The 23,032-nt window shown below is 37.7% G+C and overlaps 1 protein-coding gene across 4 annotated transcripts in view; it reads left to right on the top strand.

Annotated features, from left to right (window-relative positions):
- Nucleotides 1-22,376, top strand: part of SLC39A12 (solute carrier family 39 (zinc transporter), member 12) — an 81,013-nt gene extending 58,637 nt beyond the window's left edge. For 2 of the 4 annotated variants that reach the window (XM_011963883.1, XM_011963882.1), the window contains exon 13: nt 21,788-22,376. In XM_011963883.1, coding sequence (XP_011819273.1) covers nt 21,788-21,916 — 129 coding nt within the window. In that variant the 3' untranslated portion in view covers nt 21,917-22,376. The remainder of the gene's footprint in view (nt 1-21,787) is intronic. The other 2 variants (XM_011963884.1, XM_011963885.1) reach the window with 1 other exon arrangement.
- The last annotated feature ends 656 nt before the right edge of the window (nt 22,377-23,032 follow it).

Raw genomic sequence — 23,032 nt, 5'->3', positions numbered from 1 at the left:
TCCTTCCTTCCTTCCTTCCTTCCTTCCTTCCTTCCTTTGTTTTTTTGAGACAGTCTCACTCTGTCACTCAGGCTGGAGTGCAGTGGTGCAATCTCAGCTTACTGCAGCCTCTGTCTCCCAGGTTCAAACAATTATCCTGCCTCAGCCTCTGGAATAGCTGGGATTGCAAGCGTGTGCCCCCATGCCCACTGATTTTTATGTTTTTAGTAGAGATGGGGTTTTGCCATGTTGGCCAGGCTGGTCTGGAACTCCTGGCCTCAAGTGATCCACCTGCCTCAGCCTCCCAAAATGCTGGGATTACAGGCATGAGCCTCTGCACTCATCCCCCTTATGATTTTCTTAATAACATTTTATTTTCCTCAGCTTACTTTATTGCAAGAATGCTGTATATAATACACAGAGCATATAAAATATGTGTTAATTGTGCTATTGGTTAGGCTTCTGGTCAACAGGAAGCTATCAGTTGTTAAGTTTTGGGAGAGTCAAAAGTTATATATGAATTTTCAACTGTGCGAGGATCAGCATCCTTACCCCCACATTGTTCAACTGAACTAAAGCTGGCTGACGTCTGTCTTTGCTGAGCTTTACCACTAAGAATTTGTCTAACTGAATCACTTCCCCTAAGGAAAAAAAGGAGAAGAGAATTGTTAAATACAAGTTTAAAGCAGGTAACATCTTTGTCTCTCCTAATTGTGCGTGACAGTGATGTGCTCTTTATCTTATAACTCACAGTTTTCAAAAAAAAATTAATTTATCTTCTGCTACAAACTGCTTCATGAATTGCCTTGGGAAGATCCCATTGGGAAGTGATAGACATGTAAGATTCTGCATTTGAATTATTCAGCAAATAAAAGTTTTAAAGCTGGAGATTTTAAAATAACCTTGAGAAAAGCCTCTAGGTTGGCTGTCCCACATAAGCTGAGAGCTGTGGTCTTTGCTTTCTCGCATAATAAGGAAGGTTAAAACCGCTTTGTTAAGTTGTTTATTGAACATAAATACTAGTTGAAAAAGACCTAAATTCAAAACAGTGGGAACGAACCTCCCAATTTCAGGAGATTCTTGAGTCAACAGAGTGTTGAGGATTCTACTATTACTAATCAAATATGATTCTAAAATAGAACATATTCTAACATCCCTCTTTTGATTGATGTCAAAAGGGACAACCAAAAAAATGAATTCCATGAAAAAAAGGAAAAGCACAAGATAGCCATAACCAAACTTTTATTTGGATTCAACTCTCAGAAGATTGTTAAAAGCAAGAATTGATATAGTATTTGTAAGCAAACATTCCAGAGAAGATGTTTATTCTCCAGAATGTTGTAGAAAGAGAAATCCTGGAGGGCCTTTTTAAGACTCTGTGGCTGATAAAAGCTCATCTCTGTGCATATGTCACCGTCTCCACCAAGGTCCAATTAGAGGGTCAGCCAGGTTCATTAAAAGAAAGACACTCCAGACTTCCCTCCGTCTTGTTTATAGCAAACCATCACAAATAAATTAGAAGTAGAAAACCTTGCAGTCTATTGAAAGGGCGGCTGGGTGCGGTAGCTCACACCTGTAATCTCAGCACTTTGAGAGGCAGAGACAGGTGGATCACAAGGTGAAGAGATCAAGACCATCCTGGCCAACATACTGCTTCTCTACTAAAAACACAAAATAGCTGGGCGTGGTGGCACATGCCTGTAGTCCAGCTTCTCAGGAGGCCAAGGCAGGAGAATTGCTTGAACCCGGGAGGCGGAGGTTGCAGTGAGCCAAGATCACACCACTGCACTCCAGCCTCCCAAGTAGCTTCAATCCTGCAACAATTGATTAGTTTGTAGTTCTTCATGAAGCGTGAGGGCATGAGAACTGAGTTTATGCTCAGGGACTTTGAGAGCTAAACAAAACTCAGCATTTCATGTTTTATAGTGGAAAGTAATGACAATGAATATTTACCAGGCAGCAAGTGACATCTCTTATTGTCACATAGGTTCTTAGATCTACCCTAAATGGTGCTTTATTAAAAATATTGTAATACTATAATCTTTATATTATAACAAGCTAAAAAGCTAAACAATGATATTACAATAAGTTAAAAAGATAAGTAGTTAATCAGCATATTACAATAAGCAAAATATATCACAAGAAGCTAAAAAGCTAAACAGTTAAAGCAAACTAAGAATTTTAGTGTTTTATCTATCATGTTTGGGTCTGATCCAATTTAAGTTAATTTTTGTATATGGTGTTAGGTAAACATCCAACTTTATTATTGTTATTATTATTATTATTATTATTAGAGACAGAGTCTTGCTCTGTTGCCTAGGCTGCAGAGCAGTGGCATGATCATAGCTCACTGTAGCCTTGATCTCCTAGGATCAAGTGATTCTCCTACCTCAACCTCCCAAGTAACTGGAACTATATGCACATGCCACCATGCCCAGCTAATTAAAAAAAAATTTTTTTTTGTAGATTTGGGGTGTCACTATGTTGCCCAGGCTTGTCTTGAACTCTTGGCTTCAAGTGATCCTCTTGACTTGGCCTCCCAAAGTGTTGAGATTATAGTATGAGCCACCATGTTCAGCCTGTTCTTTTGAATGTGTATATCCAGTTTCCCTAGCACCATCTGTTGAAAGGACTGTCCTTTGTCCATTGGATGGTTTTGGCAGCCTTGTTGAAAATCAATTGATCACGTGTGCAAGACTTGTTTCTGGGCTCTCTATTCTATTCTCTTGGCCAGTACCACACTCATTTGATTATTCTAGTTTTGTACTAAGTTTTGAAATCAGGAAATGTAAGATCTCCAAATTTACTAGTTTTTAAGATTGTTTTGGCTATTTGAGGATCCTTTGAGATTTCATATGAATTTTAGGGTTAATTTTTCTCTTTTTTTAAAAAAAGTGATTGGGATTTTGCTAGAGATTACCTTTAGTCTATACTTTAAGGGGTAGTGATATCTTAATAATACTAAATTTTCCAATCCATGAACATGAGATGTCTTTCCATTTATTTGTTTTTAATTTCTTTCAGCAATGTTTTATAGTTTTCAGTGTACAAGTCTTTCACTTTCTTGGTTAATTTTATTTCTAGGTATTTTTTTCTTTTTGATGATATAAGTAAATTTGTTTTCATTTCTTTTTTGGATTGTTCATTGTGTTTATAAATGCAACTAATTTTGTGTGTTTATTTTGTCTTTCAACTTTGCTAAATTTATATATTTGGATTTTGTTTTAACATCTTGGGAGTGAAAAAATATATACCTACTGCTTAACAAATTATTATTTAACAGAAAGATGTGTTCTACAAGCAGTATTTTAAAAAGTATAATGCTATAATGCATAAAAACGTGTACATTAAAGACACGTTTACAAGTCAGAAGGATTCCCCAACAATCACATAAGCCCTTTTCTCTTGTTTTGTTTTTGAAACCCACTGGAAACAGAAATCAAAATTTGTCTCATTCAGGGTCTGTTTTTCTCTTCTTCAATTTTAAGTTGTATGAATAGAGAAATATGCATTTATGACAATAAATAAAGGAAATCTCTGTTGTCTTTCAATGTTAGAAGTGATCATGTCTTTTTAAGTCCTTGTGCTATGTGACAAAATCAATCCTTACTTAAAATTTTTTCTTGTTCACTAGAGCAACTTTTCTGGTATTTCCTTAAAGTTTGTGATAGTGAATGCCAGGTACAAACTGGCTTGCTGTTAGGACTAATATAGGTTTACAAATCTAATGCATCTATAGTTTGAGTGTCATGATGATCACAGCTGCGAAGAGACAACCTGTGTGTGGTTTCATGTTTCTGACTATCTGAAAGAAAAGTAAAATGTAGTGTGATTAACTTTATGGTGAAGCACTACAACTAGCAAGATGGCTAGAGGATGTATGGGAGAAGAAAGACGAAGTCAGCCAGTTCATGTACTTTTTGGATTTATAAAGGCCAAACAGTCTTCCTAATTTACCAAGTTTTCAGCAAGTTGTGATCTCATAGATGAATTTTTCAGTAAATTTTCTTGGAGACACTGCATGGATAAAGGATTATACAGATTATTAGGTTGGGCAAAAACTGTATAAACTTTTGGGTGCCACTAAGAACCATATTAAATCTATCTACCTATATATCTGTTTAATGGAAAGACTATTAATATCTCTTTGTAATCATTTTTAGTTGACATGTTATCAATAATCATCAAAAGACTCTAAAAATTGAGATAAATATTAGCTGAACACCTTATTAACGTTGTTCTCAATATGTGAATAAGTGAATGCTCAAAATATTTTTTTCATTTTTTTCTCTGTGTTTGATATTAGGGAGATGTTCCAGTGACTCTTCATAATAGTGATCACATTTGGGAAAAAAATCTCGATGTATTGATGGTATAATATTGTGGAAAGTGCTTGGACTAAATCTTGTCCTGAGTATCAACAAAAGACTGTGAAAAAGCACAGTCTAGTTGGGCCCTAGACACCAAACACTCCAGTAACTCAAAATATGCTTTAGTTTTTCCTTATTTTTTATTTTTAACAAATTTTTAGAGTAACAGAACTATATGGGTGGGACATAAAAAGTACAGAATGAACCATAATCATGATGATTCTTCTCAAAGTGGACGTGTAACTCTAGTTAAGAGTGCTTCTAAAGATAAATAATCAACTTTTTTTTTCACTTACACTATCCAAATTATGCCCAGTAGTTACATGTGGCTATTGTCCCTTGAATGAGGCTAGTGTGACTGAAAAATTGACTTTTTTTAAACTTTATTTTTAAGTCCCTTGTCCCTACACATGCACAACCACCCCACGACAGACATCCTGCAACACAATGATACATCTGTTACAATTCACGAACATACCTTCACACATTATCACTCAAAGTCCATAGTTAATGTAAGATTTCACTCTTGGTTTTATACATTCTATGGGTTTTACAAATGGATGATGACACATACCCACCATTGTATCATACGGAATAGTTGCACTGCCTAAATGTCCCCTGTGTTCTGCATATATATTCCTCCTTCCCCCAAATCCCTGTCAACCACTACTATTTTTACTGTCTTCATGGTTTTGCCTTTTTCAGAATGTCATATAGCTGTAATGATACAGTATGCTGCCTTTCCAAATTAGCTTCTTTCATTTCATAATACAAATCTGAGTTTCTTCTGTCTTTTTACAGTTTGATAGTTCATTTCTTTTTAGTGCAGAATAATATTTAACTGTCTGGATGCATCACCATTTATCCATTTACCTACTGCAGGACATCCAAATTTGGTTCCTTCCAAATTTTGGTAATTATGGATTAAGCTGCTATAAATACACTTGAGCAGGTTTTCGTGTGAACAAACGTTTTCAAATCTGTTGAGGAAATGCCAAGAAACATGATTGCTGGATCATATGATAAGGGTAGGTTTAGTTAAGTAAGAAGCTGCCAAACTGTCTTCCAAAGTAGGTGTACCGTTTGGCATTTCCATCAGCAATGAATGAGAGTTCCAGTTGCTCTACATCCTTACCAGCACTTGTTGCTGTCAGTGTTGTGGGTTTTGGCCATTCTAATAGGTGTATAGAGGTATTTCATTGTTGTTGTAATTTGCAATTCCCTAATAATATAAAATGCTAAGCATCTTTTTATATGACTGCTTGCCATCATACATCTTTGGCGAGTCTCTACTCAGGTCTTCCCATTTTTAATTGGAAATTGTCTGTTTTCCTATTACCTTTTAAAAGTTCCTTGTGTATTTTGGATACAATTCCTTTATAAGATAATGTTTTGCAAATGTTTTCCCCCAGTCTGTGGCTTATCTTCTCATTCTCTTGACATTGTCTTTCACCAAACTGAGGTTTTAATTTTGGGAGTATATATTTAGGGCAGCTTGAATCTATGCTCCTGGATTGCAATCCTGAATCTTGGCCCAAATAAAGTACCTACTTATATATTTTTAAAAATACATTTTAATTTTAATGAAGCCCAGCTTATGAATTCTTTCTTTCATAGATCATGTCTTTAGCATCTTGTCTGAAAAGTCATTGCTATACCTAAGGTCACCTAGATTTCTTTTATCATAATCTTCTAGGATTTTTATGGTTTTGTATTTTTAATTCAGGTCTATGCTTTATTGTGAATTAATTTTTTTTCTTTTTGAGACGGAGTCTCGTTCTGTCACCCAGGCTGGGGTGCAGTGGCACGATCTCGGCTCACTGCAACCTCTGCCTCCTGGGTTCAAGCAATTCTGCTGCCTCAGCCTCCTGAGTAGCTGGGATTACAGGTGCATGCCTCCACGCCTGGCTAATTTTTGTATTTTTGGTAGAGATGGGCTTTTACCATGTTAGCCAGGCTGGTCTTGAACTCCTTACCTCATGATCCATCCACCTTTTTGTGAAGAATGTAAGACTGTGTCTAGGTTCACTTTTTTTGTAAGTGGATTTCAGGTTGTTCCGGCACTATTTTTTGAAAAGAGGCCATTGCTCCATTTTATTGTGTTTACTCCTTTATCAAAGATCAGCTCACTGTATTTATCTAGGTCTATTTCTGGACTATCTGTTATATGCCATTGATCTATTCATCTATTCTTTTAGCAACACAGCAGTGTCTTGATTCCTGTAGCATTATAGTAAGTCTTGAAGTCAGGTGGTGTCAGGTCTCCAATATTTTCCAGTGTCGGTCTTTAATATTGAGTTGACTACTATGGATTTCTTCCACTCCATGTAAACTTTAAAATCTGTTTGTTGTTAAATAACTTGCTGAGACTTTGATTTGGATTGAATTGAATCAAATTGGAAATAACTCACATCTTGAGGATATACAGTCTTCCTATCCTTGAGCATGGAATACCTCTCCATTTGTTTAGTTTTTTGATATCCTTTGTCAGAGTTTTGTAGTTTTCCTCATATATATCTTGTGCATTTTGTTAGATTGATAACTGGATGTTTCATTTTTGGAAGTGCAAATGTAAATGTTAATGGGTTTTTAACTTTAAATGTCACCTGTTCACTGACGATACAGAGAAAGGCAGTTGACTTTTGAATATTAACCGTGGATTCCACAACCTTGCTATACTTGACTATCAGTTCTAGGAGCTTTTTTGTTGAATCTTTTAGATTTTCTTTATAGTTATCATGTCATCTGTGAACAAAGGCAGTCTCATTTCTTTGCTTGTAATCTGCATGTCTTTTATTTCCATTTCTAATCTTACTGCATTAGCCAGAACTTCCAGTATGATATTGAGAAGCAGCAGTGAGAGGGCTCATCCTTGCCTTTCTTCTGATTTTACTAGGAAAGCTTCTGGTTTCTCACCATTAGGTATATGTTAGCTATAGGTTTTTGTAAATGTTCTTGATCAAGTTGAGGAAATTACCTTCATTCCTAGTTTACTGAGAGTTTTTATCATGACTGAATGTTGGATTTTGTCAAATTCTTTTCCTACACCTATTGATATGATCATGTAATTTTTTTTCTTTAGTTGTTGATGTGATAGATTATGTTAACTGATTTCCAAATGTTGAATCAGCCTTGCATACCTGGAATAAATCCCCCTTGATTGTAGTTATAATTCCTTTTGTACATTCTTGGTGTTGATTTTGATGCTTTGCTCAGCATTTTTGCATCTATATTTTTGAGAAGCATTGCTCTGTAGTTGATCTGTTGGTGTTCTTTGTTTGTAATGTCTTTGCCTGGTTTTGTTCTTAGGGTAATGCTAGTGTCACAAAATGAGTTAGGAAATATTCCTTCTACTTCTGCTTTCTGAAAGAGATTTTAGAGAATTGGTAAAATTTTTTCCTAAAGTGTTTCGTTCATTGGTGAGCCCATCTGGGCCTGGTGATTTCTGTTTGGGGAGGTTATTGATTATTAATTTAAATTCTTTAATAGATAAAGGCCTATTCAAATTGTCTATTCCTTCTTGTGTGGGTTTTAGCTGACTGTGTTTTTCAGGGAATTGGTCCATTTCATCTATGTTATCAAATTTGGGGGCATAGAGTTGCTCCTGATATTTCTTTATTATCCTTGAATGTTCACAGAATCTGTAGTGACATCCTCTTTTTGATTTCCAGTATCAATACTTTGTATCTTCTCTCCTTTTTTTTTTGGTTAGCCTAGCTAGAGGCTTATCTATTTTATTAATCTTTTCAATGAACCAGATTTGGCTTTGTTGAATTTCTATATTGATTACCTGATTTTAATTTCGTTGATTTCTGCTCTTTCATTATTTTCTTCTGCTTACTTTTGGATTTAGTTTGCTCTTCCTTTTCTAGTTTCCTAAGAAGGAAGCTTTGAGTGTTGAGTTTAGATCTTTATTGCTTTCTGATATATATAATGTCCGATTCTTTTCTGAAATCCAATGCTCTGAATTTCCCTTTGAGCACCACTTTCACTCTTGTCTCACAAATTTTGATAAATTTTATTTTTATTTTCATTCATTCAAAACTTTTTTAGTTTTTCTTGAGATTTCTTTCTTAACTCATGTGTTATTTAGAGGTATGTTATTTAATCTCCAGTTCTTTTGGTATTTTCCGGCTATCTTTCTGTTATTGATTTCTAGTTTAATCCATATGACCTAAGAATAGAAGTTGTATGACTTCTATTATTTTAAATTTGTTCAGGTCAGTCTTATAGCCCAGAATGTGGTCTATCTTGGTGAATGTTCCACATGAGCTGGGGAAGAATTTGCAGTCTGCTCTTATTGGATAAAGTAGTCTATAGTTGTCAATTATGTCCAATTGATTGATGTCCTGCTGAATTCAACTATGTCTACAGATTTTCTGCCTGCTAGATCTGTTCATTTATTTATCTTCCAATTTTTTTTTTAGGTTCAAGGGATACATGTGCAAGTATGTTACATGGGTAAGGTGCATATTGTGGGGATTTGGTATACAGATAATGTTGTCACCTTGGCAATCAATGTAATACCCAATAGGTAGTTTTACAATCCTCACCCTCCACCTTAAGTAAGCCCTAATGTCTGTTATACCCTTCTTTATGTCAGCATTTATTCCCCACTTATGAGTGAGAACATGTGGTATTTGCTTTTCTGTTCCTGTTGTAATTCACTTAGGATAATGGCCACCAGCTTCATCCATGTTGCCACAAAAGATGCAGTCTTTCTTTTATATGGCTGTATAGTATTCCATGGTGTATTTGTACCATATTTTCTTTATCCACTCCACCATTGTCAGGCATTTAGGTTGATTCTATGTCTTTGATACTGTGTATAGTGCTGTGATGAACATATGGGTGTATGTGTCTTTATGGTAGAATGATTTATATTCTATTGGATATATAGCCAGTAATGGGATTGCTGGGTTGAATGGTAGTTCTATTTTAACTTCTTTAAGAAATCTCCAGACTGTTTTCCACAGTGGCTGAACTAATTTACATTTTCACCAACAGTATATTAGCATTCCCTTTCTCTGCAACCTCATCAGCATCTGCTGTTTTTTTAACTTTTTAATAATTGCCATTCTAATGGGTATGAGATGGTGCATCATTGTGGTTTTGATTTGCATTTCCCTAATGATTAGTGATATAGAGCATTTTTTCATATGCTTGTTGGCCATGTGTATGTCATCTTTTGAGATATGTCCCTGTCCTTTACTCATTTTTTAATGGGGCTATTTGTTTCTTGCTTGTTAATTTATTTAAGTTTCTTATAGATTTTGGATATTAGACCTTTCTTAGATTGATAGTTTGCAAATATTTTTCCTATCCTATAGGCTGTTTACTCAGTTGAGAGTTTATTTTGCTGTGCAGAAGATCTTTAGTTTAATGAGGTCCCACTTATCAACTTTTGATTTTTTTTGCAATTGCTTTTGGAGTCTCTGTCGTGAAATCTTTGCCAAGACTGATATGCAGGATGGTATTTGCTAGGTTTTCTTCTAGAATTTTTGTAGTGTTAGGTTTTACATTTAAGTCTTTAATCCATCTCAAGTTGATTTTTGTGTATGGTGAAAGGAAGAGGTCCAGTTTCAATCTTCTGCACATGGTTAGCCAGTCATTCCAGCACCATTTATTGAATTGAGAGTCCTTTCCTGCTTGTTATTGTCTGCTTTGCCAAAGATCAGATCATTGTAAGTGTACAGCTTTATTTCTGTATTTCCTAACCTGTTCCATGGGTTGGATAATTACATCTTGTTGAATTAAACACCTTTTGTCATTATGTAATGCCCTTTTATTTTTGTCAGTTTTGATCATTGTTGGCTTAAAGTCTGTTTTGTCTAAGATAAGAATAGCAGCCCCTGCTCTTTTCTGATTTCTGTTTCTTAATAGATATTTCTCCATCCCTTTACTTTGAGTGTATGGGTGTTCTTGCATGTGAGATGGGTCTCTTCGAAGAAAGCGTACATTTAGGTCTTGCTTCTTTATCCAGTTTACCACTCAGTGCCTTTTAAGTGGGACATTTAGCCTGTTTATGTTCAAGGTTAATATTGATATGTATAGATTCGATTCTGTCATCGTGTTGTTAGCTGGTTGTTATGTAGACATGATTGTGTATTTGATTTATAGAGTCAGTAGTCTATGTACTTGAGTGTGTTTGTGTGGTGTCTGGTAACGGTCTTTCATTTCCGCTTAGCCCTTCCTTAAGGACCTCTTGTAAGTCAGGTCTGGTGGTTACAAATTCCATTAACATTTGCTTGTCTGTAAAGGATTTTATTTCTCCTTCACTTATGAAGGTTAGTTTTGCTGGATATGAAATTCTTGGTTGAAATTTCTTTTCTTTAAGGATTCTTAATTAGGTCCCCAACATCTTCTGGCTTGTAGTGTTTCTGCTGAAAAATCTACTGTTAGTCTGATGAGTTTCCCTTTTTAGGTGACCTGCCCCTTCTCTCTTGCTGCCTTTAATATATTTTCTTTTGCATTGACCTTGAAGAATCTGATGACTATGTGTCTTGGGGATGGTTGTCTTATATAGTATCTTGCAAGGGTTTTCTTCTCTGAATTTTCTGAATTTGAATGTCAACCCCTGTAGTAAGGTTGAAGAAATTTTCATGCCCAGTATCCTCAAATATGCTTTCCAATTTGCTTGCTTCTTCTCCCTGTCTTTCAGGAATGCCAATGAGTCATAGATTTTACCTCTTTACATAATCCCGTCTTTCTCAGAGATTTTGTTTATTTTTTTTAGTTCTTTTTTCTTTATTTTTGTCTGACTGAGTTAATTCGAAGAACCACTCTTCAAGCTCTGATATTCTTTCCTCATCTTGGTCTATTCTGCTGTTAATACTTCCAATTGTGTTACGAAATTTATACAGTGAGTTTTTCAGTTCTGTCAGCTCACTTTGATTCTTTCTTAAAATGGATATTTTATCTTTCATTCTCTTGAATCATTTTACTGGATTCTTTAGATTTCTTGGAATGGGTTTCAACTTCCTCTTGAATCTCGATGATCTTTGTTGCTATCCAGATTCTCAATTCTAGGTCTTTCATTTCAGCCATTCCATTCTGGTTAACAGCCATTACTGGGGAGCTAGTGCGGCAGTTTGGACGTAAGGAGACTCTCCTGATTTTGGAGTTGCCGGGGTTCTTGTTCTGGTTCGTTCGCATCCGTGTGGGCTGATGTTCCTTTAACTGTGGTGTGATTTTGAGCCTGGTCAGTTAGCTTCATTTCTGGATGTTTCCAGAGGGCCAAGGCTTTGTGCAGGGTCTTTTTTTGTGGCTGAATTCTAGTCCCTGGTTTCACAGAGGTCTTTATTAGCATAGTATTTTTGGTGTTGAAATTTGGGCTCTAATCCAGTATATGGTGCTTAAGAGTAATGACCAGTAGACAGGCTCTTAGCCACTTGGTTCCTCTGTATTTCCTTGTGTTTGCATCCATGCCCCTTCTCAGTGCTGAGCATGTAGGCTCCTCTCCTACATGGGTACTTGTCACAGATCTCAGCTTGGCCCTCTGGGGCTGTGTATCACAGCCCTGGGGCAAGCTCAGGCTTTTTGTTCTTTCCCCAGCTGGGGGGCAGCAGAGATGGGGACCTTGACAGTGGCAATGACAGAGGCCCTTTCACTTGTCTCTTGGGGCTCCACCCAAGAGAAACATAGAGCTGCTGTCAATTAGAATGATCAGCCCAGTGTGGAGTGCCTGCACTGCAAGCCCAAGCTGCCTGGTAAAGAGCAGGGATGTCAGAGGATTCATGGGGAAGACAGTCTGGCCTCTCCTTTCTAGGGCAGCTGGGTTATGCTGGAGGAGCGAGTAAAGCACTCAGTCATTTTGTTCTTCCACAGACTGGTGATAGGGGACCAGGTAGCACTGGTAAGGGAAGGTTCCGCTGCTACAGCAGTGGCAGAGGGGCTGTCAGTTACCTCTGGGAACTCCACGATGGAGAGACACAAAGCTACTTCCAATGGGAATGTTCACTGGGGTGGGGTGGCCGTACTGCAAGCCCAATCTGGGGGCCCTGCCTGGTAAAGGAGCAAAGTGATCAGGATCTTTATTCTCCTTCCAGCCCAAGGACAGCAAGGGTAGTTCCTCTGTAGCAGCAATGGCTGAGACTCTGGATTATCTCTGGGATTTCCTCCCCAGAGAAATGCAGAGCCACCACCAACTGAAGTACTCAGGTTGGGGCAGGGAGGCTGTGCTGTAGACCCAGGTCAGGAGGCACTGCTCAGTGAGGAGTAGCAGGGACAGGGACCCGTGTGGAAAACAGTCTGACCACTTTTCCATAAGGCAACTGTGGTTTACTGGAGGCCTACAAGTCTTAGTCTCTTTGCTCTAACTGCAGCCTGAGGGCAGTAGGGGTGGGGTCTGCAGCGGTGTCAAAAAGGACAGGCCTGTTGGTTACCTCTGGGATCAGCATCCCAGAGAAATGCAGAGTGGCTACTGGCCCTAGTGCCCAGGTGGAGGTGGGGTGGCTGTGTCTGGGTCCCAGGTCAGTTGGCTTTGCCCAGCAAGGTGTTGATGGAAGTGAGGCCTGTAGTCTGTCTGCTCCTCAGCACTGTGGTTGCAAGAGAGCCTGGCTTCCTTTCTTGGTGCAGCTAAGACAGCTGGTGCCATGGTGTTCAGGAATCTAAAGCCCTTGGGGTTCCTCATGGGCCTGAACAGCGGCTCTGCCCAGACTCCATGTAGCTCTCCATGTCAGTCTGGAGGACCTGAGGGGAGGCCAGGGGGCTCTCCTGTGCCCAGGATTGCATAGGTCCATGGAAGAAGTGTGGGTCCCCAGGCACTCTTGCTCACTTAATGTTCCCTTTGGTGGGGACCCTGCCTTGGCTCCACTTCATCCCTAGTGGGCAGCTATCCTTTCTCACTCTTCTCCACTTTCCATGGCTCTCATTACTTACTTGATGATTCTAAACATGTTCTCCTGGATGATCTAGTTGAGGAGCTAGTCTTTACTTGCCACTCTGTGTCTTCTCTGTCAGAGAAGCACACACTAGCTACTTCCAGTGAGCCATCTTGACCCAAAATCCCTCTGTTCATTTCTGATGGATGAATGCTAAAGTCTTCAAATCTAGTTGTGAATAAATCTATTTTTCCTTGTAGTTCTATCCATTTTTGTCTCACATATTTTAATACTGTCTTGTTACGTACATACACATTAAGGATTTTATGTTTTCCTGGAGTATTAAATCGTTTTTTCATTATGTAATACACCATGTATCCTTCATAACTATCCTTGCTCTGAACTCTGCTCAGTCTGAAATTTAAGATCACTACAACCACTTATATACCTTTCTCTAACCCTTTACTTACAATCTATATTTTCTTTGTATTTAAAGCATGTTTCTTGTAGATGGCATGTAGTTGGGTCTCGTTTCTTGATGCACTCTTATAATCTCTGTCTTTTAATTGGTATATTTAGATAATTGTTATAGTGACTGCTTAGTTGAATCAATATCTACCATATTTATTACTGTTTATTATTCATTACCTTTGATGTCTGTTGCTGTCTTTGTCTTTCCCACTCTTTTGCCTTTTGGTTTCTAATGAAGCATTTTACATGGTTCTATTTTCTCTTATTTTTAGCATATAAATCATGCTTCTTTTAAAATTTATTTTAGTGGTTGTGCTAGAGCTGCACTATACATTTACAACTAATCCAAGTCTAAATTCCCTCTATTTTTGTTTTCTGAGAGAGTCTTTATTTCTCCTTCACTTTTGAAATATAATTTACTAGCGTGCAGGATTTTAGGTGGGTAGTTTTTTTCTTTTAACACTTTAAATATTTAGTTTAGTTTAAATATTTTAGTTCACTTAAATATTTAGTTAAATATTTAAGCTCTTGCTTGCACAGTTTCCGAGTAGTCAGATGCTTCTCATCTTTACTTCTTAAAGGTGAGATATATTTTTCATCTGGTTTCTTTCAAGGTTTTCTGAGGTTTAAAGATGATATGCATAGATATAGGGGTTTTTTAAAGCATATCTCCTGCTTGATGTTCTTTGAGCTTCCTATATTTATAATTTGCTATTTTACATTAATTTGGAGAAATTCTCAGTATTGTTCCAAATATTCCTTCTGGTGTTTTTGCCTCTTTCTCCTCTTTCTAATATGTTATGCCTTTTGTAGTTGTCCCAAAGTTCTTGGATATTCTGTTCAGAGTTTTCTTTTTTCAGTCCTTTTTTTCTTTTTGGCTTTCTGTTTTTCAAGTCTGTTTTGTAAAATCCTCAAGATCAAAGATTCTCTCTTTAACCATGTCTAATCTACCAATTAGCTTGTCAAAGACATTCTTCATTTTTGTTACAGTGTTTTTAATCTCTAGCATTTATTTTTTATTTTTCTAATAATTTCCATTTTTCTGCTTACATTTTCCTTCTGTTTTGAATATTGTCTCCTTTTTTATTAAGTTCCTTAACATATTAATCATAGTATTTTAAAACTCCTGGTCCAATCATTTCAACATTTCTATTACGTCTGATTTTGATTCTGATTGTTGTTCAGTTTCTTTAAACTGTTTTTTGCCTTTTAACGTGTCCTGTAATTTGAAAGGTAGACATGTTGTACTGAGTGAACAGAATTGTGCTAAATAGGCCATTAGTAATGTGGTACTAAGGAATACATATGGGAAGGGGAAGGCTCTATAGTCCTTTGGTAGATCTCAGTCTTTTAGTAAGCCTGTGCCTTGGACTATGAACTTCATCAGTGTTTCTCATCATCCCTTCCCCCAAGTAAGACAGGATGGCTAGAAATGGCTGAAATTTGATATTTTCCTTCCACAGGTACATTAGGCTTTGATAAAACCCCAACAAGTTAGGCTCTGGTTAACCAATTTCCCCTGAGGGAAGATCTTGTTAAAAGCAGAATGCTCTGGTATATTTCAAAATGATTATTTTCCTTCTCCCCCTACCAGAAGTATAAGAAGATTTTTCTCCAGTTTTCACTGTGAGAACCTGTGGAACTCCTGGAGGTAAAACTCACAAAATCTGGAGGCCTTCTATGATTGGGTCTTCTGGAATTTTAAACTCAAGAGTTGTCCAGGCTGAGCTTTCAGCAATTCATTCTTTACAGTCAGATTTTCTTAACCTTCCACTGACTGGTTCTAGCAGAGGTTTCTGCTACTGGGGTTTTGCTCTGGTAAGTTGTGACTGTCTAAGTCTACCTGCTGTCTCTCCAATGTCTGAGACAGTGTGTACCTTTCTCTGATGCATCTAAAAAGAGTTGCTGATTTTTCAGTTGATCAGCTTTACTTGTTAGGACAGAGTGGCAATTGCTCATTTGTAAGCCAAATGGTGACTTGCACCATCAGTTCCATTTTGTTCTTAGATGCTTGCCTTCTGCAAGGACAAACTAAGCCATTTACAACTGGGCTGGAGTTAGAGACTCCCACAGAATGTGTGTTCCTCCAGAAATTAAGCATATTTAGAATGCCCCCAAGAGAAGTTTCTGAGTTTTCTTCTTTATCACATTCCTTAGAAACAAACATGGTTCTGCTTATCAAATGCAAATATATACCTGCCTCCATGTGCACAATGACTTTTAGGACCCCTCTTGGAAAAAGATGTCATACGTCAGTTAAGTGAACTTTATGAATGGAGAAGCAAATCACTTCTAAACGTTCATAATGCCAAAAGCTATGCATTCCTGAGAGAGAAAAATACTTAAAGTACAATCTTACCTTCATGGGAGACGTCTCTAAATGTCATCAGTAAATGAATATTGTTTCTATATTTGAATTGCAAATTTTATCAATGAAAGCTCTTTGACGTCTTTATCTTGGAAGCGTTGGAGGCTGATCTTTCTTCTTCAGTGTGTATATTTATGAATCATGAATAAAGGTAAATGTTGAAATATTTGATAATGGGTCTTTAGTGATGCCAACAGGAAACCAGTTTCAGATTACGATGGAAATGGACAGCACAACCTTTGTTTTTCATGAGAGTCTGAAACTCAGATGTACAAGAAAGAGGGACAAAATACAAGTTCCAGAGGATGTATTATAGATCATCCTTCTTTGTGACACATTCTCCCAAGTTTACGGTTATCACATAGGACCAGATACTGGTATTTGTCTACTTTCTTTCCTGATGGTTCTCCTAATTTTCTTCATGACTATTTATGTTAAAGCTTCGACTTAACTAGGAATGCAGTTTTAGGGATTGACTCAAGTTTAAAACATTTTCTTTTCTTTCCTTTTTTTTTTTTTTGAGATGGAGTCTTGCTCTGTCACCTAGGCTGGAGTGCGGTGGTGTGATCTTGGCTCACTGCAACCTCCACCTCCCGGGTTCAAGCAATCCTCCAGCATCAGCCTCCCAAATAGCTGGGATTATAGGCACCTTCCACCACGCCTTGCTAATTTTTGTGTTTTTAATAGAGATGGGGTTTCACCATACTGGTCAGGCTGGTCTCGAACTACTGACCTCAGGTGATCCACCCGCCTCGGCCTCTCAAAGTGCTGAGATTACAGGTGTGAGCCACCGCGCCCCACCAAAACATTTTCTTGTCACTTTCTAAAATGTTCAGAAATGCGACTTAGCAGTTAGCCATCACAAGTAGTTTTCAGTTAGGTGACAGAACTTGTGGGGACCATTCTCTGTGGATAAGTCATAGTTTGTGGACTCTGCTGCATTTTAAGGCATTTCTTACCTGTGCCTTGATTCACAATTGAAAAAAGAACTCAACAATGGCAGACCAAAGGGATGCACTTTAGCTAAAGATTTTTTATTTCCAGAAAATTACAACTACTTGACTAACAACTCTTTGTATCTACTGATTTGGGTTGGACAACTTGTGAAACATAGTGGTAAGAAAGGAAGTTACTTCTCTACTTCAAGGTTTCCAAGTTTCTGGCAGAAATCTAAAGAAAATTTATCTTAGCACTACCTCTGGGCAAGACACTTTGCTAAAATGTCCTCCTTTTTCTCTGTACCTTTACGTCATTGTTAATATGCTCTATTCATCATTTTCCCTCCTCTACTCTTAGAGTATAAATCAAGATCAGTAAAATTGCTCGATAACAGGACTTAACTGCCCTGGAGGAAGAAGGGATTTTTCTTTTGTTTTTGAAATTCAGGAGGGAAATGGTGGCATTTAAACTCTTGCCAGAAATTTTAAATTTCTAACAAAGAAATAAAATAAATACTCTTGAAAATTGATTCATATGAACCTTTATTTTCCTTCAAAATTTACTGGCTAAAATGATGGAAAATATATACATGTATGGAGATTAAGAGAAGGTGGAAAGCTATAATGAGATAGGGTTTGAGTTTTGGCATTTCATATTTGTAGCTTTTGGAAAGACTTCCTGTAGGATTCTCTGGTATTTGGTATCTAGGAGACATTATGGTTCATATGTTCATCCATAATCATACTAAAAAGAACCAAGTATTGTCACAAAAGCAGGTTTAGCTGGGTTTCTCACCAAATTGATTTATGTGTGAACATAGAAAGTTCACATAGGCCACCGAAATTGAAATTGAAACTTTTATTTCAGGATGAGAATCTCATTAAACTTTTTTTGAAATGTTGATTTGCACTGTTTGTCCATATCTATGAGCTTGCAAACTTTCCCTTCCCTTCCCTTCCCTTCCCTTCCCTTCCCTTCCTTCCTTTCTTTCTTTCTTTCTTTCTTTCTTTCTTTCTTTCTTTCTTTCTCTCTTTCTCTCTTTCTCTCTTTCTCTCTTTCTTTCTTTCAATGGAGTCTCGCTCTGTCACCCAGGCTGGAGTGCAGTGGCCGGATCTCAGCTCACTGCAAGCTCCGCCTCCCGGGTTTACGCCATTCTCCTGCCTCAGCTTCCCAAGTAGCTGGGACCACAGGCACCCACCACCACACCTGGCCAATTTTTTGTATTTTTTTAGTAGAGATGGGATTTCACTGTGTTAGTCAGGATAGTCTCGATCTCCTGACCTCGTGATCCACCCGCCTCGGCCTCCCAAAGTGTTGGGATTACAGGCATGAGCTACCGCGCCCAGCCAAGTCTTTTCAAACACATATTGTCTGCCTTGAAAACATAGAGCCAGTACTGTGATATCTTTTACAACAGAGGCAGCATAATAGCATAATAGAAAAAAAAAAATATATATATATATATACACACACATAGAAACGGAGTCTCACTCTTGTCGCCTAGCCTGGAGTGCAGTGGCACAGTCTTGGCTCACTGCAACCTCTGTCCCCCAGGTTTAAACGATTCTCCTGCCTCAGCATTCCAAGTAGCTGGGATGACTGGCACCTGCCACCATGCCTGGCTAATTTTTGTGTTTATTATTTAATAGAGTATGAGTTTTACCATGTTGGCCAGGCTAGTATCAAACTCTTGATCTCAAATGATCTGTAATCCCAAAATGCTGGGATTACAGGTATGAGCCACCATGCCCGGCCTAAAAATTATTATAGATTGTACCTTTTTCCAAAATTTTTTGGGCCATTTAATTTTCCTCCTCTTGAATTACCTGTTTGGTATCTTTTGCCTAATTTTCTGTTGGTGTGTTTGCTGTTATTGTTTATTGATTAAGTGTTGATTATTGATTATTGATAACTAATTCATTATTGATTGCATCATGTATTTTATCAAATTTTCATTAAGTGTAGTGACACCTTTATGCCTAATAGGACGTTTCTGCCATTGACATTTTCCATTTTTTTCTAATTAGACCAATTTGCCCTTGGTCATAAGAGACAAGGATGAATTTCAGATAGAAAGGGTGAATTTCAGATAGAGAGTTGTTCTTTGCAGTTATTTGTATGTTCACTACAGTTACGGGGAGACCTGGTTTCTTGTCCTTCTTCTGACATCACAACAATGTGCCTGTGGGTGAGCTGTTATCCTCTCTGAGCTAACGTTTCTTCAAAACCGAAAGGAGTGAATAGTTTTATCACTTGCAGGATTATGAGAAGTAAAAGAGGGAAAAATATATAAGAAAGGACGTGATAAATAGATGTAAATGAAAGGCAAATAAGTATCACATAAGACTTTGTAGCCAGAACAACCTGAAAGACCTGGCAGGAAAGAAGTGCTGCTAGAAGGCACAGGTAGGCCAGGTGCGGTGGCTCACACCTGTAATCCCAGCAATTTGGGAGGCTGAGGTGGGTGGATTGCGAGGTCAGGAGATGGACACCATCCTGGCCAACACGATGAAACCCCATCTCTACTAAAATACAAAAAATTAGCCAGGCATGGTGGTGCGTGCCTGTAGTCCCAGCTACTTGGGAGGCTGAGGCAGGGGAATTGCTTGAACCCAGCAGGTGGAGATTGCAGTGAGCCAAGATCACACCACTGCACAGGAGCCTGTTGCAACTCCTGAAGACATTGGATTCCATGTAAATGTTGCCTCTGGAGTTGTGAAAATATTCATGATGTTTTCTGGTGGATAATGCTGTCACCTATATACAAGAATAAAGAATTCTTGATTTTCTCACTGGGAGTAGGGTCACTGACTCTCATAAAAGATACATTCAATTTGATAGATATTAAATCCTCCAAGCAAGCAGCAGGTTTATAAGCTTAGGCTAGTGAGAAAAATAATAGATTGAACAATTGTTTTAAAAATTTGGGACAAAGTTGTAATCCCAGCACTTTGGGAGGCCAAGGTGGGCAGATCACCTGAGGTCAGGAGTCAAGACCAACTTGGCCAACATTGTGAAACCCAGTCTCCACTAAAAACACAAAAATTAGCCAGGTGTGGTGGCATGGGCCTGCCAGCTACTTGGGAGGCTGAGGCAGGAGAATTGCTTGAACCTGGGAGGCAGGGAGGTTGCAGTGAGCTGATGCCACTGCACTCCAGCCTGGGTGACAAGAGTGAAACTCTGTCTCAAAAACAAATAAATAAAATAAATAAATAAATAAATAAAAATAATTGGGACTTTTTTGGATTTAGTCAAAACAGAAACAGCTTGAAATTCTGCTATAATTTCCAAGATATTAATTTCTAGCTCTGTGTTTTTGTACCTAAAACATTTCAGTGATTAAATCGACCCTAATCTAGGGTCTACTTCTCCCCAGCTAAAGACCCTTCCTGGAAGTGTGAGGCAAAGATGGAAATTCAAAAATGAGCTTTTCTAAAATGTAGGTTCATGAAGATACTGATGATTTGAAAATTCATCTCAAATTGTATCTCTTGAACCAGAACCGTTTTTACTACCATGCTTCTATCTTGCCTGAAATATTTTTCTCTGTAATCATCCACTCAAAATAAGCATGATGGCTCAATAGATGACCTATACTTTATAAGTCATTGCCAACAAAACCTTTCCAGAAACCACTTCTACTGTGTACTTTATCAAAGACTCACAATAGCCAGGTGGCAGTGGGGACAGAGATGGGATATGCTGTTAATTCAGCCATGTTTTATCAAAGATAATTAATAATCCTGTTTGAAAAATGAGGAGAAGGAGGAGGAGAGGGAACTACCCAAGGTCCTATTCCATATTTGGAAATTAGATTAATCAAAGTTTGAGCCTGTAAATGATCACAGAGGTATAACTGCGTCTCCTCACAGATACAGTTTGAGATGCAGCTTACTGGGATAAAGGAAGGTGGTGGCCTATGTTGTCTGGCTTTGGAGAAAACTATTAAAAAATACTTAAAACTGTTGAGAAGCAAAGGTATTGGGGCTGAGTGCGGTGGCTTGTGCCTGTAATTCCAACACTGTGGAAGACTGAGGCGGGAAGATCAGTTGAGCCCCAGTGTTTGAGATCAGCCTGGGCAACATAGCAAGAGATCATCTCTACTGAAAACTTTAAAATTAGCTGGGTAGGGTAGTGTGCACCTGCAGTTTTAGCTACTCAGGAGGCTGAAGTGGGAGGATTGCTTAAGCCCAAGAGTTCAAGGCCACAGTAAGCTATGATCACATCACTGCACTCTAGCCTGGGCAACAATGGGAACCTGAATAAAAAAAAAAAAAAAAAGAAAGAAAGAAAAAAAAGGTATTGGAAAATTCCAATGCATGTACCTTGTACCAGTGGTTCATGCCTATAATCCCCAGCACTTTGGGAGGCCGCAACAGGCAGGCTGCTTGAGCCCAGGAGCTCGAGACCAGTCTGGGCAACATAGGGAAACCCCATCTCTACAAAAAATGCAAAAATTAGCTGGTCGCAGTGGCTCGCACCTGGAAGGCTGAGGTGAGAGGATCACCTGAGCCCAGGAGGTAGCAGTGAAATGTGATCACAGGCATTGCACTCCAGCCTGGGTGACAGAGCAAAGACCCTGCCTCAAAAGAAAAGGATAAAAAAAAAAAAAAAAAAAAGACTGCCAATTCTGGGATCCTCATAAGCACAATCAAATGGCTTAATTTTAGCTTACATTTCAAAGTCGTGGTAGAGTAGGTATTCAGCATTTTGTAACTGTTTTGGGAATTTTAAAGGTTATTAAGTTCTGAATAACAGTTGCTCATGTTTTCCCACCAAGCTTTTCCCAGCAGTTGAATATATCTGGATCTTATTCTGGTTTTTTATTCTTTTTTTAGCTTCCTGAAATGACTCATGTTCAAACACAACGACCCTGGATGATGTTTCTCCTGCAAAACTTTGGATTGATCCTAGGTTGGCTTTCTCTCCTACTCTTGGCTATATATGAGCAAAATATTAAAATATAAGTTAGGATTGTCAACATCTTTCAAAAATGCATTTATATAGTCTTACTTTGTTTCTTTCATTGCACTCTATAGTGATTTTTAAATTAAGAATTTTTTATCTTAGACAAAGTGTGTATCTTTCAATTCATTAACTTATTAATTTTATAATGCAGTTTTATTTTTGGAAACATATAAATATCAGATTGTCCTTAATTGAAATTTTGTCTTTGGTTTCCAACACCATGATGAAACTCTTGCTTTTTAAAAAGTAGTTGGTAAATTCTGCATGAATTCTAGTAAATTTTAAAAAAATGGACTGTTTTCCTAAGACAGAATGTTTGTTTGTAGCATTTAAAGTGGACAGATGCCTGTTGGGATTAAATCAACTGCTACTTCTTTGATGTTAATTTTTTTCCCTGTGCAATTATAAACTGTAAGCAAGTTAAGTGACAAGCAAATGTAATAAAGACTAGTTTTAATATGGTGGTTTTTATTACCTTCTGTTACTGGATGTCAGATTCTGAGTCATCTCTTAAAAACCCAATATATAGTTCACCCACTGACTCTAGAGCACTCATTAACAAGCCATCTTGGGAGGCCTGAAGGATAACATGTCAGCATTCTTCTATGTAAGTCGTCAAATGAAATCTGTTCCAGGCAAGGGCAGGTGGCAACATAAGATGAAGTTCAAAATTTTTAAAATAACAAAACTGGAGTCAGGCAGTAGATGAATGCCTAAACTCTCACAGATTTAACAGAGGATATTTATGGGAATACTCTCACTAACAAGTGAGATATATTTTGTCTTCTTTCTGAGGAAACAGAATCCTGAACAGGATTTCAGTAGGTAAGTTCGTGAAATGTACATGAAATGTACGTGCAATTTACTGATAACCTAACGAAAGTATTAAAACAGAAAATAACCCTGGCTTTAGTCATTTTTCTTAGAAAATGGATGCCTTATATTTTTCTTATTTTTTAAATGATATGTCTTGACAAGGGAAAAAAGTCCATTTTACTGCCGAAATGACTCATGGTGCTCAGTCAAAAACGTCTCTCCTATCTCTTACTCGCCAGTAGGTTTTTTGGTTTGCTTTTGTTTTTGCTTTTTGGTTGTTGTTGTTGTTGTTGTTTTGC

The sequence above is a fragment of the Colobus angolensis genome, unplaced genomic scaffold (genome assembly GCF_000951035.1).
Source record: "Colobus angolensis palliatus isolate OR3802 unplaced genomic scaffold, Cang.pa_1.0 Scaffold63, whole genome shotgun sequence".
NCBI classification, from domain to species: domain Eukaryota; kingdom Metazoa; phylum Chordata; class Mammalia; order Primates; family Cercopithecidae; genus Colobus; species Colobus angolensis.
Note: the sequence above shows the minus strand (reverse complement) of the source record. Positions and strands in the feature narration are given on the sequence as shown.